General features: G+C 46.2%; 1 protein-coding gene across 1 annotated transcript in view; it reads left to right on the top strand.

Moving 5' to 3' along the window:
* MTMR7 (myotubularin related protein 7) overlaps positions 1–16,701 on the top strand; it is a 77,549-nt gene extending 60,848 nt beyond the window's left edge. Inside the window, exons 8-14 of the mRNA XM_028526546.2 lie at positions 4,922–5,031; positions 6,370–6,495; positions 8,256–8,305; positions 10,534–10,734; positions 11,964–12,104; positions 13,598–13,724; positions 15,733–16,701. Of these exons, the coding sequence (XP_028382347.1) occupies positions 4,922–5,031; positions 6,370–6,495; positions 8,256–8,305; positions 10,534–10,734; positions 11,964–12,104; positions 13,598–13,724; positions 15,733–16,098 (1,121 nt within the window). The 3' untranslated portion in view covers positions 16,099–16,701. The remainder of the gene's footprint in view (positions 1–4,921; positions 5,032–6,369; positions 6,496–8,255; positions 8,306–10,533; positions 10,735–11,963; positions 12,105–13,597; positions 13,725–15,732) is intronic.
* Positions 16,702–20,926: the final 4,225 nt, after the last annotated feature.

Below are 20,926 nucleotides of genomic sequence, written 5' to 3'. Positions count from 1 at the left end.
ATTCCTCCCTGAATGGCAACCTGCCTGAGCATGTGCCTCAGTCCAGGAGCCTGCTGTCCTTGGCCCCTCCCCTTCCTAATCGCCCCCTCGCCACCTTACAAAAGACAAGTGCGCCCTTTCCCACACCTTCATCTTGTGACACAGTATTCCAGAGTGCCCGAGAGGGTAGGAGACGTGTAGGGGACATGTGTCCGAAGGTCTGAAGACTCATCGGGTTGGTCTTCCTGGGGCAATCTAAATCGGGCCGTCCCGTGGAGTTATGGAACTCACAAGTGCGGGCACCCTTGGTGACTTTAAATTTCCTAGTGGCCACATTAAATAAAGTCCAAAGAAGTGGGTGAATTAATAATACATTGTATTTAACCCGGTATATCCAAAATTATATGGCTCCAATATGTAGTCATCAGTATTTAAAAACAAAAACAAAAAAACTATCGGTGAGACGTTCTACATTCTGTTTTTTTCATGCTGAGACTGAAATTTGAGGTAACCTTTATCTCAGTTCAGACTTACCGCATCTCAGGTGCTTTGCGGACCGTGCAGTTCCCAGTGATAAAGCGATAAAACGCACAGCCTTGAAGCTGGCAGTGAGGGGGTAGGGCAAGGAGCGTTTGGATGGGCCCACGTGGGAATCACGAGAACTACACAACTGAGCCTGAGAGGCATCGCTGAGCAGCACAAACTCTGGAGCCGGACGGAACCCCAGCCTCGCTGCCGCTCATGCGTGGGCTCATACCGGCTGCTTCTCTTCGCGCTGGTTTCTGCTCTTACACTGTGAGGGTAATAGTAGCACCTTCTTCATGTGATTGTTAGGAGGATTAAAAAGGTGTTAGATATGAGCCCAGGCTGGTGTGGCTTGGTGGACTGAGTGCCAGCCTGCAGACCAAAGGGTTGTCAGTTCGATTCCCAGTCAGGGTGCATGCCTGGGTTTTGGGCCAGGTCCCCAGTAGGGGATGCATGAGAGGCAACCACATACTGATGTTTCTCCAGGAAAAAAGGAAGAAAAGATGACATATGTATATATATATATATATATATATATATATATATATATATAGCACTGGGAAGAGTGTCTGGCATCTGGTAAGCACTCTTTAAGTTTTGTTGTCATTTCTAGTTAAGTCCATCGGCGTTGCCATGGCGTGGTGGTGAACTCGGTAGCCTCGTCTGTCAGAAGACTTGTGCTCTCCAGCCCGTGACCACCGTGTGTTTTAACCGCCCGGCGCCTCGGTTTTCACAGGTTCTAGTGAGTCTGACACCTCCCACCTCTCAGGACAGACAGACGCTGTACTGGAAGGTCAAATCATAATAAAATGTGAAGCCAAGTGACCGTTTTTGAGCCTGCCGTGTGCCAGCACAGTTTGTATGTGTCCTCTCATTTCCCCCATCAGCAACTATCGGAGGAAGGTGCTTTATCCCAGTTTGACTCTGGAGGAAATCGGGGCTCAGGGCCTGGCCCGGGGTGCGGTGTTGGGCAGGGGTGGAGCCGTACGGTGAGTGCTGGAGGACCCGACCCTGGAGCGCGTGCCCCGGGGGGCTGAGAAGCCACGAGTGCCTTTGTTTAAGAGGCTCAGTTTGACGCAGGGGTCTCCGTTCCCACTCCTGCCTCGCACAGTCCCCAGGCCTGATCTCTTGTCTCTGTGTGACATGCTGATGCATCCCCCTGCCCCCACCACAATGGTAATGAAGTGGTAAAAAAAAAAAAAAAAACCAAAATACAAAAGAGCAAGAGAATGGGAGAAGAGGTGCCTGCAATGAAAAATTTAAAGCTGGGAACAGGTGGATGAGTATTAACTAAGAACTAGCCAGCAGGTGACAAAAGCTGACACGTGGGGACAGGTGAGAAAGCCCAACACACGCCCAGTGGACCCGCAGGGCTGCAGCAGGATCTGGTGCAAGAGACAGCAGGTGCTCTGAGCCGGAGGCCTGGCTGAGTGTCCCTTAGACTCCTCCCCACCGGCGCTGCCTCGTGGAGGCTCTTCCCGCATGCTTGCAGGAGAAGAGAGTGACGAAGTTTCTGGAAAGGAGGACGGGAGAGGCTCAGCGACACCAGCGAAGCTGGAAGAGGCAGACAGGGACTACCAGTCCACAGGGAGAAGGGAGCAAGTAAACGTCTGTGTGGGAGGAATGAGACCCATGGTTCCCCTCCCAACTCTGCTCCGAAGACACTGGCCTCTAGTCCTGTGGAGTCAGGGGTTTGGGAGACCCCTGCCTGGGTCCTCCAGCCGTTCAGGAGAAAGGACTCTTGGACCTGGGGGTCAGACTGGCCAAATCCCCCCCATCCCCCAGCCTAAGAAATCCTGTTTATGTACGTAGCACCTTCCGCCACCTGCTCGGGCCTCATAGTCACCTGTGAGAGCACCCAGATGAGCAGAGATGTGAGGAAAGCCCATGATGGAAGACAAAGACCACGTGCACGCATGAGCACAAACAAGCAAACATAAGGAACCTTGAGAATAACAGATGCCTTCAGAGAGTAGAAGAAAAGAAAACAAACCCCAAACTGGCACGAATATCCTTAGAGAAATACGATGGGGAAAACTGGAAGCGTCAGCGATACCAAGTGTTAGGTAGGATGTGGGGGAAGGGATTTGCCCGCGCTGCCGGGGCGGATGTGAACCGGGGGAGCCCCTTTGGCAAGCAGTGGACAGTGGGCAGAGGGGAAGACGCAGGGACCCTGTGAACCAGCCCATTTCAGTGACAGAAGTGCATGTACAGGGAATTTGCCACAGGACATTGTAGACAGATGGTTGCCCTGTTAGTAAATATTGAAAAAGCGGAAACAGCTCCCAGCAGCAGAGGTACGGCCAATAATCTATGTTCCTGGAGAGAAATATTACACGGTTGTTAAATGAATGAAATTACATCATACAGATGTCTCAAAAACAAAACCTTGAGTGCAAAAAACCCAAGTTGCCAAAGGCTGTATGGTGTGATATAGTTAAATTAATACATATAAAAACAACAGAAAATTATTTGAAGATACCAGTAGTAATGAGGGCTAGCATATAAAACCACCCTTTGATATAGGAGCTTTTATTATCCCTGCTTTACAGCTGAAGAAACTGAGGCACAGAGAGGCCAAGTAACTTGTCCGAGCTCACACAGCTAGGGCCTAAACAATGAAGGGATAGTAACCTGCTTGAGAGTGTTAATAAACTTGAAGCGGAAAGACAGCGTGGAAACATGGAATTTATTAGTAATGTCTTTTTCTTTCACTTGACTTTCTTCTTTCTCTTTCTTTTTTCTTTCATCTAAAGCAATTGTGGCCAGTCTGAGTGGCTGTTACATTATTGTTTATTTTTTTTTTTATGTGTTTAATTGGTTTCTTGGAAACACTCCACCTGCTGCTGCTGAGTGCCTTGGGCACGCACAGGGCTGAGCAATGGAGCGGTGGAGTCCGCGCCTCGGGCTGTCTGCTCGTCACTGGGCTGCAGCCCAGCATCCTTCCCTGCGATGGCTGGCTTGTTCTTTACCCGATAAGGACAGGGCCTGCCTGCCCTCCGGCGATGGTGGGAGGGGCAGCACTGTCACCTCGGACAAAGGGACAAGGGACAAGTGCTGTGAGCCGGAGCTGTGCCAGAGACAACTCCTTTATCCGACTCTCCCTGGGTCGCTGCGCTGTGCTTCCCGCTCAGGGCGGGCGTTTGCAGGGAAGCGTTTGGACTCTTGCCTAGACACATTCTTAACGTGGTTTTCTTAAGTGCCTCCTTGGGCTGGGAATGTCGGTGTCATTTCCTTCATCATCACTGCTGTCGTCTGTGACTCAGAATGTAGTCCTTGCCCTTTTTTGGGGGCGGCGACTGCCTTGCAGGAAGTGTGCATGAACCCTGTTATCTGCGTATTTTAGGGAAGGGCATCCGGACTAAGTATGGTCACTAACGCGCACTACGTATTTCCAACGCACGAAGCTTGGGAGAGTCAGCCGAGTCGATTCTGGGAGTTTAGCGTTGGAAGAGGACTTTAAGACACATGGTTTTTAATTACCGACAGGGTTGGGGGTGGGAAATAGGAGTCACTACTCCCTGCATCTCAGAGGGCAGTAACATACACTTACACAAAATTCCATGGAACTTAATTTCAATTGGCTGGCTTATAAGAGTCCTCAAAGGGCTTTATAGGTATAAAATTCATACACATATATTTGGAACGTACTGTTTGTGGTATGTAGTCAGAACCCTGGTTCTAAAGCTTTTTCGTGCTTTGTGGTCACTAAACAATAAGCTTCTGAGATTAAATTTCTTGTTACTGTTGTGCAGGTGTTTACACGCCCGCCTCAGTCGCAGAAACACAGAAGTCTTTGGGAATCTAGGTTCTCTTCGTTTTCAGTCGAAAAGAAAGCCCCTAACTGGAGGCCCTAGAAGCAGCTCCGAAGCCCACGGTCTCGTTTTAGAGCTCACACACTTCACTCCCACCGGGTGGGAGGCGCTGGCAAGAGGCGTTCGAGCATTCCCGTTTCAGATTTCTAGGGCGGTCTTGTGTTTGCACGGTGACCCCGACCTCCCGTGGCCGCGTGATCGTGCTGGTCGGGGAAGCGCTGGAGTCCGTGGTGTGGCTGTTTCCCCTCCACGGGACTCTCAGCTCACGCTCCTTAGTAGCCGTCTGCGGTACTGAATGGGTAAATAGATCTTCTTGGCTGGACCGTTACCGTGGTAACCTTTGGTGATTTCCATTAATGCTGGGGTTTACACTTTACAAATACAACACACCTACACAGATGCAGCAGTCCCCGCAACCAAAGCACACAGGAGCCTTACTTGAAATGGTGGAATAGAGTCAAGGGTAGAAAGCTTGGGCACTTGTCCGGATGTAAGTCTTCTGGAAAATACTACAGTGAAGGACTCACTAACAAGCCACCTGCAGCTGGGGTCACATGTAAAACGAGGTTGTCTTTATTCGGCTCTCATGATTTCTCTTGCAGTGTGCGAACTGAAATCTCCCTCCATGAGTGACTTCCTGTGGGGACTGGAGAACTCGGGCTGGTTGAGGCACATCAAAGCAATCATGGATGCGGGAATCTTCATCGCCAGGGTACGTGTGATGGCAGGGAAAACACGGGAAGGAGTGGACCCGCCAGCACGCTCTGACTTCGGAGTGGAGGTCCCGTCTCCTCCCCGTCAGCTGCCCTGTGCTGGGCGGCCCCACACGGGCTGGGGAGTACGTTGCAGACCTCCATCAAGTTCGCCCTCGGAAGATGGGATGTTGCAAAGGAGAGGCCGGTGCTCAGTTGATAGTATGTCAGCACAGCGGGCAAGTGGTAAAATACATGCAGAACATTCTCTGCAGTTAGGCGTGGCCCTCGATGGAGGAAAGAATTTTCTATGGGAGAGTACATGCGGATGTGAGTCACTTCAGTGATGGAAGCCTGAGGCTTTCGTCTTAGTGAACAATCCTCCTTTTGAATGGTGGCACAAGCAAAAGCCACATCCCAGAACCCGGGGGGCAGGTTCCCTTTTGCCAGAGGAGGACTCTTGCTGCAACTTTCTTTTCATAGAAACTGTTTTTGGATGCAGTGTCTATTTGGTTGCTTGGTGGTTTTTATTTTTATTATCAATTCCCCCTAGGTTTAATATGTAAAGACAACTATGTCTTTTCCTATGACATGGTGTGCACTCCTTTATCAGATGATTCATTTGTTCAACACGTGTTTATTTAGTCCCCCACACTTTTCTGGGTGCTGCGGATGCAGTGTGGACTAAGCCAGCCTCTTCTCTCACAGAGCTTACTCTCTGGTGTGGGGGACCGAAAATGAGTGACAGTAGAAGTTCAGGTAGTGACGAGCGCCCTGACAAAGTCTCCGTTTCCCAACGTGTTTCCCGTCAAGATGCTCAGCTGAAGTTTTGCATGTGCATTTGAGGCAGCAACTAGAAATTCTTTTCTTAGCAGGCACTTGCTGCTCTTGTTTATTTTTTTTTTCCCTCTTTCCCCAGCCTTGGACCATCACTTGGCTCTTAATGCTTTTTATCTCTAATTGCAGTTTCACAATTTACGATTTCTGTCTTTTGTTTTTGACAATGGCTGAGGCCAGCAGTAGATCCAGAATTTCCCATAGTGGAAAGGCTCCAGGTGGGAGCCCAGAGAGGAGGCGAAGGGTTGAAGGTGGGCTAGGAGACACGTCACGGAGACACGTCTGCACAGCTTGGGCACATTACGTAGCACATTTGCTTAGTCGAGGTGGCGACAGTGGCGGCTTCCGGATGTGGGAAGGAAAAGCTTTAGCTGCCAGCCCCGAACCACCCCTTGACTGTGCCCTAGTTAGGTGGACACACGTCTTCCGGTCTCTGTGGGTACAGCACAAACCTAGCTCTGATGGAATGTTTCGTGTTTGTAGCTGTGCCGTGCTGACTCTTTGCGGATCCTGTTTTTCAGGCCGTGGCAGAGGAAGGGGCAAGCGTGCTCGTCCACTGTTCCGACGGCTGGGACCGGACTGCGCAGGTGTGCTCGGTGGCCAGCCTCCTGCTGGACCCACACTACCGGACCCTGAAGGGCTTTATGGTGAGTGTGGCTGTGGGGCCCCTTCCCCACGCGGGCGCTGGAGGCCACCGGCCTGTCTCTTCGCAGCCATCGGCAACTTGCTTTTTTTTTCTCATCAGCATTATTTTTCTCTTGGCTCAACAACACGAATTAAAGGGAAAAAACTGGCATAGGCTTGGAGTAAAGGGCTGAATTTCTGAGATGTTGGAATCAATAAAAACGAATGCTATTAAATGTGAATTCGGGGGCAAATATAAAATCTATTCGGTGGTTTATAAAATAGTGAGTTTTACACAGCATTTGATCATAGGCATTTCAAGTTTGATGTGAATATAGGAAACACTTTCCCCCCAAAATTTGCCAGCAAAACTTTCTATATTGAGTGTGCAAAAAAGTGTTTGAGAGGGAAACCTGTTTTCACTTACTGCTCTTAGGTTTTAAGTAGGATGACAACAACGCTGGATGACAACATTAAAATTTTCCATGTTGTTGTGGTCTTTGCTGAAATTATGAGTGCATCCTCTTCGCTCTCGCCCCTTTCAGCTGTCGAACCGTAGTGTGCTGCTTTCACCTGCAGAGTATTTGCACAGTTGTCTGGGGTGGAGAAGCTGTGGCCAGGCTGAACCACTTCCTTAAAATGACTGCAGGGACCCCCGGCAGCTAAGAGACCCCTGGTTCCTGCCTCTTGAACCACGATTTGGTGGAGAGTGCTTCAGTGGGTCCCGACTCTATGCTAGGGGTGGATCCTGATGGTGGATGAGCCTGGTGGGGTATCTGCGGGAAGATCTTCATCAACTAGTCCCGGCTGGCACCAGGGGACAAGAGCGAAGAGGCAGGGGTCCTCTCGGGCTTTCTCCTTTCCAAGGTGTCCGAGAACTTCCAATGACCTGCGACAGCGGAGACTCCAGAGGCCGCTCCTGTTTCAGACCTTCCCAGGGCAGAGGTTAGGAGGGCCGGATCCCTGCATTCGCATCTGGACGGTGGAGGGATTCAGAGTCACACAACTACCACGGGCCCTGTCTCCTGCACACACTGTCCTTTACTGCTACTGGCTCTTTCAGATTCTGCCCCACTGAATTTGTGAGTGGTCAGGGCAAACTTCAGCCAGGCCCTATTTTTAAGGGAAACTTCTGGCCAGTTAAGAGCATTGGTGACATTGATAGGTTTCTCTGTGTGTGTGTGTGTTTAAGTCAAGGCAATTTGAAATGATAAACCCCTGTCACCCCTAACTCCAAAGCAGGGCTGAAACCCCTAATACACCTTCATCATTTTATAATTCTTCTGAAGTTCACCGAAAAAATTCCTAATTGTTTCTTGTAAAAGGGTTGGTACTGGATATTATACCGGGGCGGCAGGATGTGTTGGTTAAGAGAGAGGCTTTGGTGCAGAGCCAGGTTATAGGGTGGAAACCACTTCCTAGCAGTGTGGTTCTTGGGCGAGGATGTAAGCAGGATCTGACCTATTCAGTTTCCCCTCCTGTGAAGTGAGACTGATAATGCCCATCCTGCAATGAAATGAGCTGTGTAAGGACAGGGCCTCATAGGAGGCTCTCAGTGGGTGGTAGTTAACATTTGCATACATCCATTCCCATTCTTCCTGTGGATGAACTCCAACCTTCCTGTTCCCGTAGACGTGTCTGCATTGGTGGGTGAGGAGAGAGGTTACCCGAGGACAGTGACCTCTGCTCCAAGGACCTCTGAATTCTTCACCATCATTGGTTGTGGTCTCTTCTTTTTCCTGGTGTGCTTCCTTCTGTGATATTTATATTCTTTCTTATGTAGGTATTAATTGAAAAGGACTGGATTTCCTTTGGTCATAAGTTTAACCACAGGTAAATATTTAAAAAATCTATTGTTTTGAAAGTTGAGGATTAAAAAAAATCTGTTCTCAATTAATTGGGGCAAATAGTTTCATTTTTTAAAAGTGTCTTTGCATGTCTTAATCAGAAAGTTAAAATTTTGTTGTCTACGTTGCATCACAGATAAATGAAGTTCTGAGTACTTGTGATAAGAATTAATGTTAAAAAATTGGCTAAAACACTCCATTTTTGAAGCACAAACATTCACTTTAGGCTGCCAGTTGTGAGATGCCTGTGGAACAGTTTTCTCTGATCTCTCACAAAGGGAGTCACGTTGGGTTGTCTGGAGGCATTTGAGTCAGAGCTGACATATGAGATTGGCCGGGGCTCTGGAGCCACGCAGATCCAGCCCCAGTCCTGGTCTGTGGCATTCACTAGCTGTTTGGACCTGGGGCATCTGTCCCCTCCGAGCACTGCCTCCCATCTGTGAAATGGGACCACCTCCCATCCCCCTGGGTTACAGCAAGGGTTGTTAGGAAGTGCACACGTGTATGCAGGTAACGAGCCGAACACCTTGCCTGGCCATGTACCAGGCTCTCACTAACCGAAGCCACTGTCTTTGGAGACACAGCATCATTTCGTTGTTGATGAGAACGCCCCACCTGTGCCCTCTGCTCTCCACAGGATCAGTGCTGCAGCTGGCGCACTCGAGTCCTTTGGTGCTGAAGTTTAGGCAGCATGCCAAAAATTTAGATATTCTGATAGATATTTTTGACCGTTTCATTGTGTTCCCCTGAAATCAACTTGAAGTTTGTGGAATTGCCCATGACTATTTTTGCAGTTTTTGTATTTAGAATCGATCCTGTGCTTTTTGTGGAATTCTAGTTTTATGATCACTTTTTTCAGGAAAGCATAGTTTGTTTCCCCTTTTTTTGATAATTTTTTAAAAATTTTATTTATTTATTGTTAGAGAGGGAAGGGAGGGAGATAAAGAGAGAAACATCAATGTGTGGTTGCTGGGGGCGTGGCCTGCAACCTAGGCATGTGCCCTGACTGGGAATTGAACCTGCAGTGCTTTGGTTCCCAGCCCATGCTCAATCCACTGAGCTATGCCAGCCAGGTTTTTTTGATAATTTTTTAAAAATTTTACAATGTTTCCATTTTACAAATGAGAGAATTAAAACCCCCAGACAACTGAGTAACCTTCTCAAGATCAGTTACTTTCAGATTTGGGGTGCTACTTACTATGTTGGCTAGGCAGTTAGAATCTCCGTGATAAAGGACGTACCTATAGAGAGAAGGAATATGAAGTGGCAGGAGACTAGTTGGATGACTGTTGTATGAGTCAGGAGTATAACAGGCAACCCTTTTTACAGCTACCATTTGTTAGGTGGGTAGAACCGAAACCTGTGAGACACTTCTAATGTTTCCACTCTTGGAAAATCTCCTAAACTGATCCTTGCTCATTTCTGTTCCTCCAGTTGATTATCATTTGAGGTGAGGTTCTCTGTTATATTATACTTGATGGCCCCTAAGGTACCCCTTTTGTATTCTTTCTAAAATCCATACGATAGTGTAAGGGCCTAGGCAGGCTTCATTTAAATTCTGATTCTCCTGAAAGTACTTTTTCAAGATCTTCCGATGTACTTTTGAAAAACAAAGATATGAGAAATTTAAAGGTGTATTATAATCTGCGGTCACCTGGAAATAAACTATATGACACGTTTAATACTGTTCTAGAAATAAAAATATCCCTAGAAAAAAATTTCCTTGGGGATGGAAACCACAATTCTTCAAGTTGTCTTTCTTACTTATCCTTGGGGTGCGGGGACATACCCCAAGAAACACACAAGCGAAAAGTTCTGAAGTTGCTTCGGTGTTTCCTCACATTCTCCCACTAGACACCAACGAAAATAAAGTGGAAGACTTACTCATATTTCCAAAGTTCTAATTAATGTGCTTTTACAGTTTGAATTAAAGAATGCTCTTTCTCCATGGAGAGTTTCCTTTAACTTCATCGCCAGCACCAACACTTCCTTCTGTGGCTACAACATGGACATGCCCCTTCTTAACTCAAACCTTCGCTGCGAAGTTTCTCTTGAAATTGGAATTTTAAAAGTTATTTTTCCCCCAGTCTTTGCATTTTAGATTTATCAGCTTGACCTAGGGACTAGGGTTACTTTATGACTATTTTTGCATTTATAGCTTTCTCATGTAAAAACAAACAGGGCGTAAAACTCTTCTAATGCTTTATTTTACAGATACGGCAATCTCGATGGGGATCCCAAGGAGATCTCTCCGGTGATCGACCAGTTCATTGAGTGTGTCTGGCAGTTAATGGGACAATTCCCCTGTGCCTTTGAGTTCAACGAGCGGTTCCTGATTCACATCCAACATCACATCTACTCCTGCCAGTTTGGAAACTTCCTGTGTAACAGCCAAAAGGAGAGACGGGAACTCAAGTGAGTGTTCTGCCATTTCTTTCTAAAATAATTTGGTGACTGGGGATTTCAGATGGCCTTCCATCAGTTTGAAGACTACTTTAGCCACACACCTAGACTGACGGATTAAAGTTCTTTTTTTTTCTCCTGACACCACTTCATAAGCGAATCAACCGACAGACAGGTGCCAGTTCATCCCCCCCGCCCCCGCCCGTTTCTCCCTGGCATTTCTCCCTGGCATCTGCAGACAGGCTGGTACACCTGACACTGTGACAGTGAAATTTCTTGAGTCAAAGAAAGTGACTTTTGCATTTAAAAGGAAAAAGCTGTCTTTAGTGGACACATGCATATTCTCCTAAGAATTGTAAATACAACTGGGAAAGAAAGCAAATTTAAAACTCAAGTCCCACTTTTATTCAGATTAAAACTGCATTGCCTGTGTCTAGAGGGGAAATGCAGATGAAATGTGGACTCTAAAATAAAATCAAAAACTTAAAAAACAGCCAAGTGATTTATGAACTGCAGGTGGAGAAAGTTTTGAAGTTTTCATAAAATGAAGATGATTTTTAACCGTAGTCTAGAATGTCACATTTAATGTTGGAAATGGTCAGTTGAAATAAAATGGACTCCACTAGTTTTATAATGTCCGAAAAGAGAGAAAATGACTTCCCTAATGGATAGTAGTCTGTTTACTCTGTCTGGGGAACTTCATGTACGATTACTGATAAATGGAAATGATTTAAAAGTAGCAGAGGGCATCCTTCGACTTCACCCGTTCTCCTAGCTAGCTGCGCTTTGTAGCGACAGACCAGCCAATAGAGCGGTGCTGGCCTGGGTTTGAATCCCCGCTCTCCCACCCACTAGCTCTGCGACTTTGGGAAACTGTTCAATCTCCTGCAGCCTCAGTTTCCTGACCTTGAAAATAGACACATCTCACAGGAAGTCACTGAGGATCAAATGAGAAAACATACGAAGCACGTAAATAGTACCTGGTGAATAGTCAAAGTTTAATGACTATTCGGGGATAAAAACAAAATGACACAGTTGTCTTTTGCACCCCCGGAGGAAGCAGCACCGTGCTGAAGCCAACGCAAAGCAAGGAGGAGCCGAGGTCCGCGTTCTGCCGCTGCACCGTGAACACACACACAACAGGGTGTTCAGATAACAGTTACTGGTCCCTTTCCAGCTTTAGTATCACGTATTCTGAGAACCAAGACGGGTCCTTTTCAGGCCTCCTTTCTTTGCCACAGGATTCAGGAACGAACGTACTCTCTGTGGGCTCACCTGTGGAAGAACCGGGCCGACTACGCGAACCCCCTCTTCAGAGCCGACCACAGCCAGGCCCAGGGAGCCCTCCGCCTCCCCGCAGCACCATGCAACTTCACGTACAAGTACGTAAGCCCCTGGGCCCCTGCTAGCTGTGGTCGTGGCCTTGGATCCCAGCACAGATTCCTACTGGAGGCCAGAGGATAGGAAACTCTGGGCTTCAAGGCATTTTTGGACACGAAATACACCAGAGGAGGATGATAAGGATCTGCCCTGATGTCTTCTCTCCCTTGACTTTCCCCCTAAGTAGGGAACTGTCTTAGAAGTGATGTTCTGTAATAATGATGTCTTAAAGTGTCAGTTCCAATTTAAGAGTGACAGAGAGGGTGGGGAGGAGGGAGAAAAAAGGGAAGGAGAGATGGACGGAATAAAGCAAGTGTCTTGTAAGTGAACGTGAACTCACAGGTTTAGTGGTCACGACCTCGTTTACTCCCTTTCTCTGCTGAATCAAGTCCGAGTAGAACTATTTCCCCGTGGAAATAAGTTATCTAAGACTGTACATATTGGGATGAGGCGAGGAGGGTGGCATCGTACAGATTCTACTAGGTGGGAACCCAGCATGTATATTTCGTGCTTTGCCTTCTGCTCTGGGATGTGTGATGCAGAAGCGTGACTCCAGGATCCGCATAACAACTTACAGAATAAACTGAGGAACCACATTCCTTCTCCCTCCTTACACTCAACACTCATTTTAAGGCTTTTCTTCCTCTATAGATTTTATTCCTTGATTTGTTTTTATTTTTAATGATCTCAAGTTAATCATTTCCCCAGAATTTTATAGTGAAATGTTAATTCCATCATAACTAAAAAAAAATGCCTCCACGTTTTGTGTAAAAGAGTAGCTTTGAAAGCTGTTGACATACTACAAACAATTGTCCTGTAATTAATTTCTTATCAGTAGCCAGCCAACAAATATATTTTGGAGGATCAAACACTGTTCTTGGAACTGTGGACAGACTGATGAATGATTCTATTTCTGCCCTCAAAGTACTTTTTTAAGTAAAGTGTGGATCTAGGAATATCCCTATGATAATACTTTTTATTCTCATTTGCATTCCAGTTTGTATTATTGTGTAGGACAAAAAAGGGAGCATTCATTGCAAATGCAAATGTTAATTTTTGGCGGCTGTGCTAAAAACAAGCTAAAATCTTCAAATTTAAGATTCCTTTTGCAGCTTAAAGATTAGAAGTGTTAATACAATCATTAATTTAACACGTTTTCTTCAAAACAAAGAGCCATTTTATTAAAAATAAAAAAAACAGGAAAAAAGAAACTAGTAACATGAAGTATTTCAATTTTAGAAATTATAGGTCTTCTGATTCAGTACCATAGATACAAATTCATGAATTTACTCTCCCCAAAAGAAGTCTATTAACACAAGACGACATCAACATGCAGTTACTACCTTAAGTTAGTGGCTTTTCCGAGCCTGGAATTGGCGTTTGGGTACCGTCAGGTGCGTGGGACGGAGGAATTAAAGCCACCTGAGGAGGCCCGAGGGCGTGACGCACACAGTGCGTCACACGGTGGCGTCATGGCGCCCTCCCCCACCCCCAGGTTCTGGAGTGGGATGTACAACCGCTTCGAGAAGGGGTTGCAGCCACGCCAGTCGGTCACGGACTACCTCCTGGCGGTGAAGGAGGAGAGCCAGCAGCTGGAGGAGGAACTAGAGGCCCTGGAAGAAGTAAGACCCACTTGCTTTTGTTCATCTTCTGTTTTCTGTGCTCATTTCTTGACGGTCCCTGCTCCGTGGAGGCCTGCCAGGACTCGGGGTGTGTGAGCTGGAGCACCAGAAACAGCTCGTGTTTTCAGCCGGTGGGTAACCGGAAACAGCCCCGCCAGGCGAGCCCCTGGACACCCGAAGCTCAAACCCAAGTAGCCCTGCATGCATTCCAGACCCGGCTGTTCCGACAGCAGGTCAGGGTTCCTTTGTTAGATACTCGGGAGTACTGGATTTTGTCCGGAGAATTCATGAAAGTTATGGTATTCAAAGTGGAGGCCAAAATCAGATATATGTTCTTACAGAAAAATTTTATTCTTCACTTTTTAAAAAGATTTTATTTATTTATTTATTTTTAGAGAGGGAAGGGAGGGAGAAAGAGAGAAACATCAATGTGTGGTTGCTGGGGGCCGTGGCCTGCAACCCAGGCATGTGCCCTGACTGGGAATCGAACCTGTGACACTTTGGTTCGCAGCCCGAGCTCAATCCACTGAGCTACGCCAGCCAGGGCTATTCTTCACTTTTAAGAATAATTATATAAGAATATAAAAAAATCCAGATGCCTGGGCTTTAAGCCTCAAGAATCTGATGGAGAATGTTTCGAGTGCCACTGCCGTGACTTGTCACCAGGGCTGGGAGACCTTGAATTAGAGAACACGGAGAGAGAACTAACAGGAGACACCCGTTAGGCCTTGAGCATTCCAGAGCTGAGATCAAAGCTTTGCCATGTAAAGCCTACGCATGCCATCGAAGGGCCAGTTTTATTTATTCTTCCTAAAGACAGCCAAGCTTTATGAAAAACTGAGAATTCCATCAATCTATTCCAGTATCCTTTGTGTTAAAATACTACTAATGAAAAAAAAAACACACCTATCTAGAAGTGCTGTAATGAAAGCCTCTCACTTTTTTCCCCTTGTAACGAACATGAAATGCCCTCTCAGCCTGGCACATGAGATTCTCCCACACTCCGGTCTAACCTGCCTCTTACACTCTCTTCTCCACGGCTCCCCTTGCTCCCAACTAACCATTCTCTACGTCTCGCCCACAGCCTTGCTTGCTCCCTTTTTCTTCTCGCTGTCCCTCCAGCTAGAAAGCTCCAACCAGCCTTCAGTGCCCAAGTTCAGTGCCTTCAGGCCTGTCAGAGCCTCCTCCCTCCCTGAGTCTGACTCTGATCTCTTCCCTCAAACAGCGGCACCCCACCCTCTGCAATAATGGTGGCCTCTTCCAAATTCCTGCATCACATGAACTTGGCCCCTCTGGACCTCTGTTCCTCATATCGCCCAGCACAGTACTTTGCACATAACATAAGCTAAGGGAAGACCCAGACACAAAAGGCCACACCCTGTATGATTCCACTTGTATGAAACATCCAGTCTAGGTACATTCATGAAGATAGAAAGTGGGCAAGAGACTGCCAGGGACTGTGGGGAGAGGGGATTGGGGAGTGATTGCTAATGGGTATGGGGGTTTTCTTCGAGGATTAAAACCTTTTGGAATTAGATAGTGGTGAATTGTTGTATAACCCTGTGAATATACTAAAAACCTTGCACACTTTAAAAACAGTGAGTTTTATGGTGACTTATATCTCAGTTTAAAATATGAAATACCACCTTATTCCTGATTTTAAAAATATGGATTTTGAGCTCACAGGATGAAAATCACTACATACAACCATGTAGGTATAGAAAGGATGATTACTGATTACCAGACGCTTTACTTATGTTACTGTTTTTGCATTTCACAGAAAACCTATGCTCAGGCAGGTTTTACCGTCCTTAGAGAGGAAGAAAACAAGCTTCACAGAAACAGATTATTTTGTCCAAGGTCATAAAATTCACAATGGAACCCAATTCCATCTAAATCCCATGTTCTTAACACTATACCCAACTGGAAAGTAATCAATAGTAAGGCATGCATATGTAAAAAAGACACATCCTTTACGATTTCCCCGAAATTGTGATTTCCCTTTCAGAGGCTGGAGAAGATCCAGAGGGTCCAGTTAGACCACTCCGGCGTGAGGAGCGAGCGGCGTGAAGCCAGCAAACACCCCGGGTTTTCCACCTCCGACCACAGCACCGCCAACACCCCCCAGGACTACAGCGGGAACGCGAAATCCTTTCCGTCCAGGAGCCCTTCGCAGGGCGACGAGGACTCTGCTCTGATTCTCACCCAGGACAACTTGAAGAGCTCGGACCCGGACCTGTCGGCCAACAACAGCGACCAGGAGTCCGGGGTGGAGGACCTGAGCTGCCGCTCGCCCAGCGGCGGCGAGTGCGCGCCCAGCGAGGACAGCGGCAAGGACCGCGATTCCGACGAGGCCGTGTTTCTCACGGCCTGAGGCCTCCGTCTGCGGGTCCAAAACAAGGGACAATGCAAAAGGCACTTTCCAAAAATAAGGGAACGGTGCAATGGAAGGTGAAAAATAACAAGACATGATTCATGTCACCGAGAAGTAGAAAATACAGCAAAAATGAAAAGTGGGGGGGAGTCCAATTTAGTTTCTTTAGATGTTGAAGAACAGGAAGTAGCCATAGTAAGGACATGATCCCCTTTTAAAAATCATCCTAGACTGTGAAAGCTGCACTCACTGCGGAGCGATGACCTCTCCCGGCCCCGGAGGTCACCAACGTAAACCTGCCGTCACCACGTGCGTCTGCTCAGCTCAGCCCTGGCCCCTTGCCCACACTCCTGTGACCATGGTCAACCTCCCCCCAGTTCACTTCCTGACACGGATGTTGTTTCCTGGCACATCTGATGTTATCTTCCATCCTCCGTCAGAAATATTTCCAGGAACAGAGGACGCTGTTGAGATGTACCCTTTTTTGGTTAATAGATATATTTCTGTTATGGAGGAGTTTTTTGGTAACCGCTTAAGCTTCTCTTCCAGGTTTCATGATTGCTGTAACGTTTCCAATTCAAATATAGTTTGAATTGTTATAATTTTGTTGCCTTTTTCTGGAATCTCTTACTCTCCTCCTCACCATTTCAAAATGCTAGAACTTATAACTCACCTTTTCCTCTGAGATGGGGCTGATACCTAATAAAATAGAAGCAACATTTACTATCTGGTTCTTAAATATGAATTCACGTCGTATCAGCTGTGTTAACAAGCCTTGATTACCCTTCCAGAGACCACATCACCAGTGTCACCCGACCACCGGCCTGACCCCTGAAGGGGAACAATGTAAACAAGTAGCGTTTCAAGGAGGGAAATCCCAAGTCAGGTCGAGCATCTGGCTGGCATTTCCTTTAACCGGTTGTCACCTGTTATTTCAGAAATTGTAACTGGTTCATTCGGTTTAGATAACATTGTGACATCTCATGACCATTGACTGCTGAATTAGTTCTGGGAACTTTTTATGTTTTACCGAAATGCACGTTTGAAGCAGAATCATTCCCCTGTCTGTTCATAAAAAATGGGACTTTACTGGGTGATTTAAATTTTTGATCTGAAGAAACTTAATGGAGAAAAATTGCCTTGTTCGGCAGAGAAAAATATCATTCATGCTATACAGTTTTCAATCATTATGTGTAATCCATGTCAGTATTTTGAATGTGTAAATTTTTAAAATAGGATAATATATTACATTTTGCTGAGACAGGAACAAAATAAAGAGAAGGCAGAGAGGAGTGATGTCCCCAAGATGGCAACATAGGTCACTCCTGACTCCACCCCCTTCAGGAGAAGAGCTAACAGCTATTTATGGGCAGGTACCTCTGAGGGAGTCCCAGCGCTCGAGAGTGAGGCTGAGGCTGAGGCTGAGACACCCCCTGCACCACAGAGACCAGGACAACTGCACTGGAAGGGTAAGAGCAGCAGCTGCACGCTGACCGCGCTGCCCCTCCCCATGGCTGGCACAGCCCCATGCGGAGGGCTCCCCTGAGTCCCCAGTCCCTCCAATGGGAATGGAGTGTCCAGGGGCAACATCCAACCTCCCTGGTCTGGGGGGTGGTTAGTGGGGGCCCCTGCTCTGGTTTGGCCCCACAGGGATCACAGGGGAATCCGTGGGCTGCACCACTGGAGTCTGGCTGAGACAGAGGAGTGGGGAGGGGCTTCCAGCGATCAGCACCTGGGTCTTGGAGGAGAATTCCTGCCTTCAGGACCCGAGGCAGCCCCAACCAACAGCTGCGCTCCTCTGCACAGCCAGGTCAGTGGCACAGTGTGATGGGGGAATTCCGGCTCCCAAAGGAGCAGTTTTGCCCCAGGGGCTAGTCTACACCTGCCTGGGTGCAAGAGCTGAGCCCTATCCCCACCTGCTGCCGATCAAGGCTCCTGGTCCCTCTTGACCAGAAAGTCTGTTTGGGAAAATTCTGGAGTTGCCTGCAATGGTCCCTACCAGTCCTGCCCAGGTAGGAGCCAGGAAGACAGCCCCGCCCACTGCAGAGAGCTGGCCCTTGGCCCCATCTGACAAGAAGGGCAGGTGAGAACAGCTGGAATTTGTGTTATCCAGCAACTCTCGAGCTGAGAGGTGTGTAGGCGCAGCTGACTGCTCTCAGAGCCAAGCCAGCATCCAGTTCAGCCAGTGAACTGGGGGTACGGGCTGGCTTGGGTCAAAACCGCATGCCAATAAACTGAGCCACCTGGAAGAAACGGGAAAATTTTTAGGAAACAACCTACCAAGACTAAGTGAAGAAATAGAACGTCTGAATAGAATAATTACTAGCAAATGGTGATAAGCCCAGGACCAGATGGCTCCAGTGGTGAATTTTTAGCCAACATTTAATGAAAAATTAATGCCAATCCCTCTCCAAGTCTTCCAAAAAAATTAAAGAGGAAGAACACTATCAAACACTGCCAAATTTTATAAGGCCTTATCCTGATACCAAAGACAGAGAAAGACACTACCAGAAAAAACAAAACAAAAACTACAGGCCAATATCCCTGATGAATATAGATGCAAAAATTCTTAATAAAGTTCTAGTAAACCCAGCTCAGCAGCGCACAACACGATTCATTCACCAGGATCAAGTGGGGTTTATACCTGGGATGCAAGGACGGTTCATACACAAATCAGTCAATATGATATGTCACTTAGTCAAATAAAACAAAAAAATCATAGCATCTCAAAGACACAAAAAAAGCATTCGACAAAATTCAACACCCGTCCACGATCCGTCCCGTGGAAGGGATGTGCCACAACCTAACACAGGCCTATACAATGAGCCCACAGCCACTGCACTCCAGAGTGAGAGGGTGAAAGCTTTTCCTTGAAGATGAAACGTAAGTCAAGGGCGCTCAAACTCACTTACAGTCAACCACAGTGCTGGAGTTCTCCACAGAGCTTTCACACAGGAAAAGTAATAAAAGCCATCAAAATTGAGAAAAAGGAAAACTGTCTCTATTTGCAGATGACTCAATTTTATACACAGAAAAAACACTGACAACCAAAGAAACTGCCCCCAAAACCCTGTTGGCCCTAATTCAGTAAAACTGCAGGGCACAAAATTAACATAGAAAAATCAGTACCATTGCTATACACTACCAAAGACTTAGCTGAAAAAGAAAAACAATCTCATTTACAACTGCATCAAAATACTTAGAAATAAACTTAACCAAGGACACTAAAGATTTTTTTCTCTGAAACTAAAGGACACTGATGAAAGAAATTGAAGACAGTACAAATTACAAATAAATATTCATTGATTGAAAGAAATAATATTGTTAAAATGTCCATATTACCAAAGGCATCTGTAGATTCAATGCAATCTCTATCAAGATTCCAATGACATTTTTTTATAGTAGGAAAAACAATCTAAAACTTATGTAGAACCACAAAAGGCCCCAAACTGCCAGAGTGATCCCGAGAAAGAACAAAGGAGGCATCACACTTGTTCTGAATCACACTTTCTGATTTTAAGCTTTACCCTAGAGCTACAGTAATCCAAACAGTATGGTGTTGGCATTAAATCACAGAAACAAGGCTCCCTAAGTTAGTCTTGGCAATGAGTTTTTGGATATGACACCTAAAACAGCAACAAAAGCAAAAATTATCAAGTAGGGCTGCGTCAAACTGAAAAGCTTCTGCAGAGCAGAAGACAACAGAATGAAAAGACAACCTACGGAATGGGAAGAAGTTTATGCAAGCCATAAGAAGTTAATATCCAAAATATATAGTAAACTTATGCTATTCAATAGCCAAAACCAAGTAATCTAATTAAAAAATGGGCAAAACCCTTAACAGCCATTTTTCCAAGTAAGATATGTAGAAGACTAACAGTTACATGAAATGATGCTCAACATCACGAGGCATTAGGGAAATGCAAATCGAAACTGTTGATACATAGGATACCAACTCACATCTATTAGGACAGCGATCATCAAAAAGATATGAAGTAAATGTTAGCAAGGATGTGGAGGAAAGAGAACTTCCACTGTGAGAATATAAACTGGTATAACCACTATGGAAAAACAGTATGGAAAATCTTCAAAATATTAAAACTAGGATCCTCAGAAAACTAAAACTTAGAAATAGAGGTGCTGGATCCATACGATCCCGCAGCTCCGTCTTGGGTACATGTTCAAAGGGAACAAAAACACTGAACTCAAAAAGGCACCCACAGCACCCCACGTTCACAGCAGCTTTACTTACAATACCCAAGACGTGGAAAAACCCTAAGGTCCATCGACAGATGGAAGTGTAAAGCTACAGTATATTTTATATATATATATATACACACACAATGAAATACTCCTCAGACATAAAAATGAGGATATGCTGCCATTTGTGACAGTGTGGATGGACCTTGAGTACACTGTGCTAAATGAAATATATCAGAGAAAGACAGACACTAAATAGTGTATGACCTCAGATGTGAATTTAAAAGGACCCCCCCCCCCCATTTGTGGTTAGCAGAGGTGGGGGCTGGGGGAGAAGGAACTGGAGAAAGGTGGCCGGAAGGCACCGACTCCCAGTTACAAGACAAGTGGGTACCAGGGATGTGATATACAGCATGGGGGCCACAGCGGACACCGCTGTATGACATGCATGGAAATTGTTAACAGAGTAAATCCTGAGAATTCTCATCACAAGGGAAGCAATCTTTTTCTTTTTTTACTTTTTATTGTGTCTATGAGATGATGGATAATAAATAAACTTAATGCGGTAATCACAATATATGTAGGTCAAACTATTAGGCTGTGTGTACCTTAAAGTTATACAGTGATG

The sequence above is a fragment of the Phyllostomus discolor genome, chromosome 11, assembly GCF_004126475.2.
Source record: "Phyllostomus discolor isolate MPI-MPIP mPhyDis1 chromosome 11, mPhyDis1.pri.v3, whole genome shotgun sequence".
In the NCBI taxonomy this organism is placed as follows: domain Eukaryota; kingdom Metazoa; phylum Chordata; class Mammalia; order Chiroptera; family Phyllostomidae; genus Phyllostomus; species Phyllostomus discolor.
The sequence above is the reverse complement of the archived record's forward strand: the minus strand, read 5'-3'. Positions and strand labels throughout refer to the sequence as shown.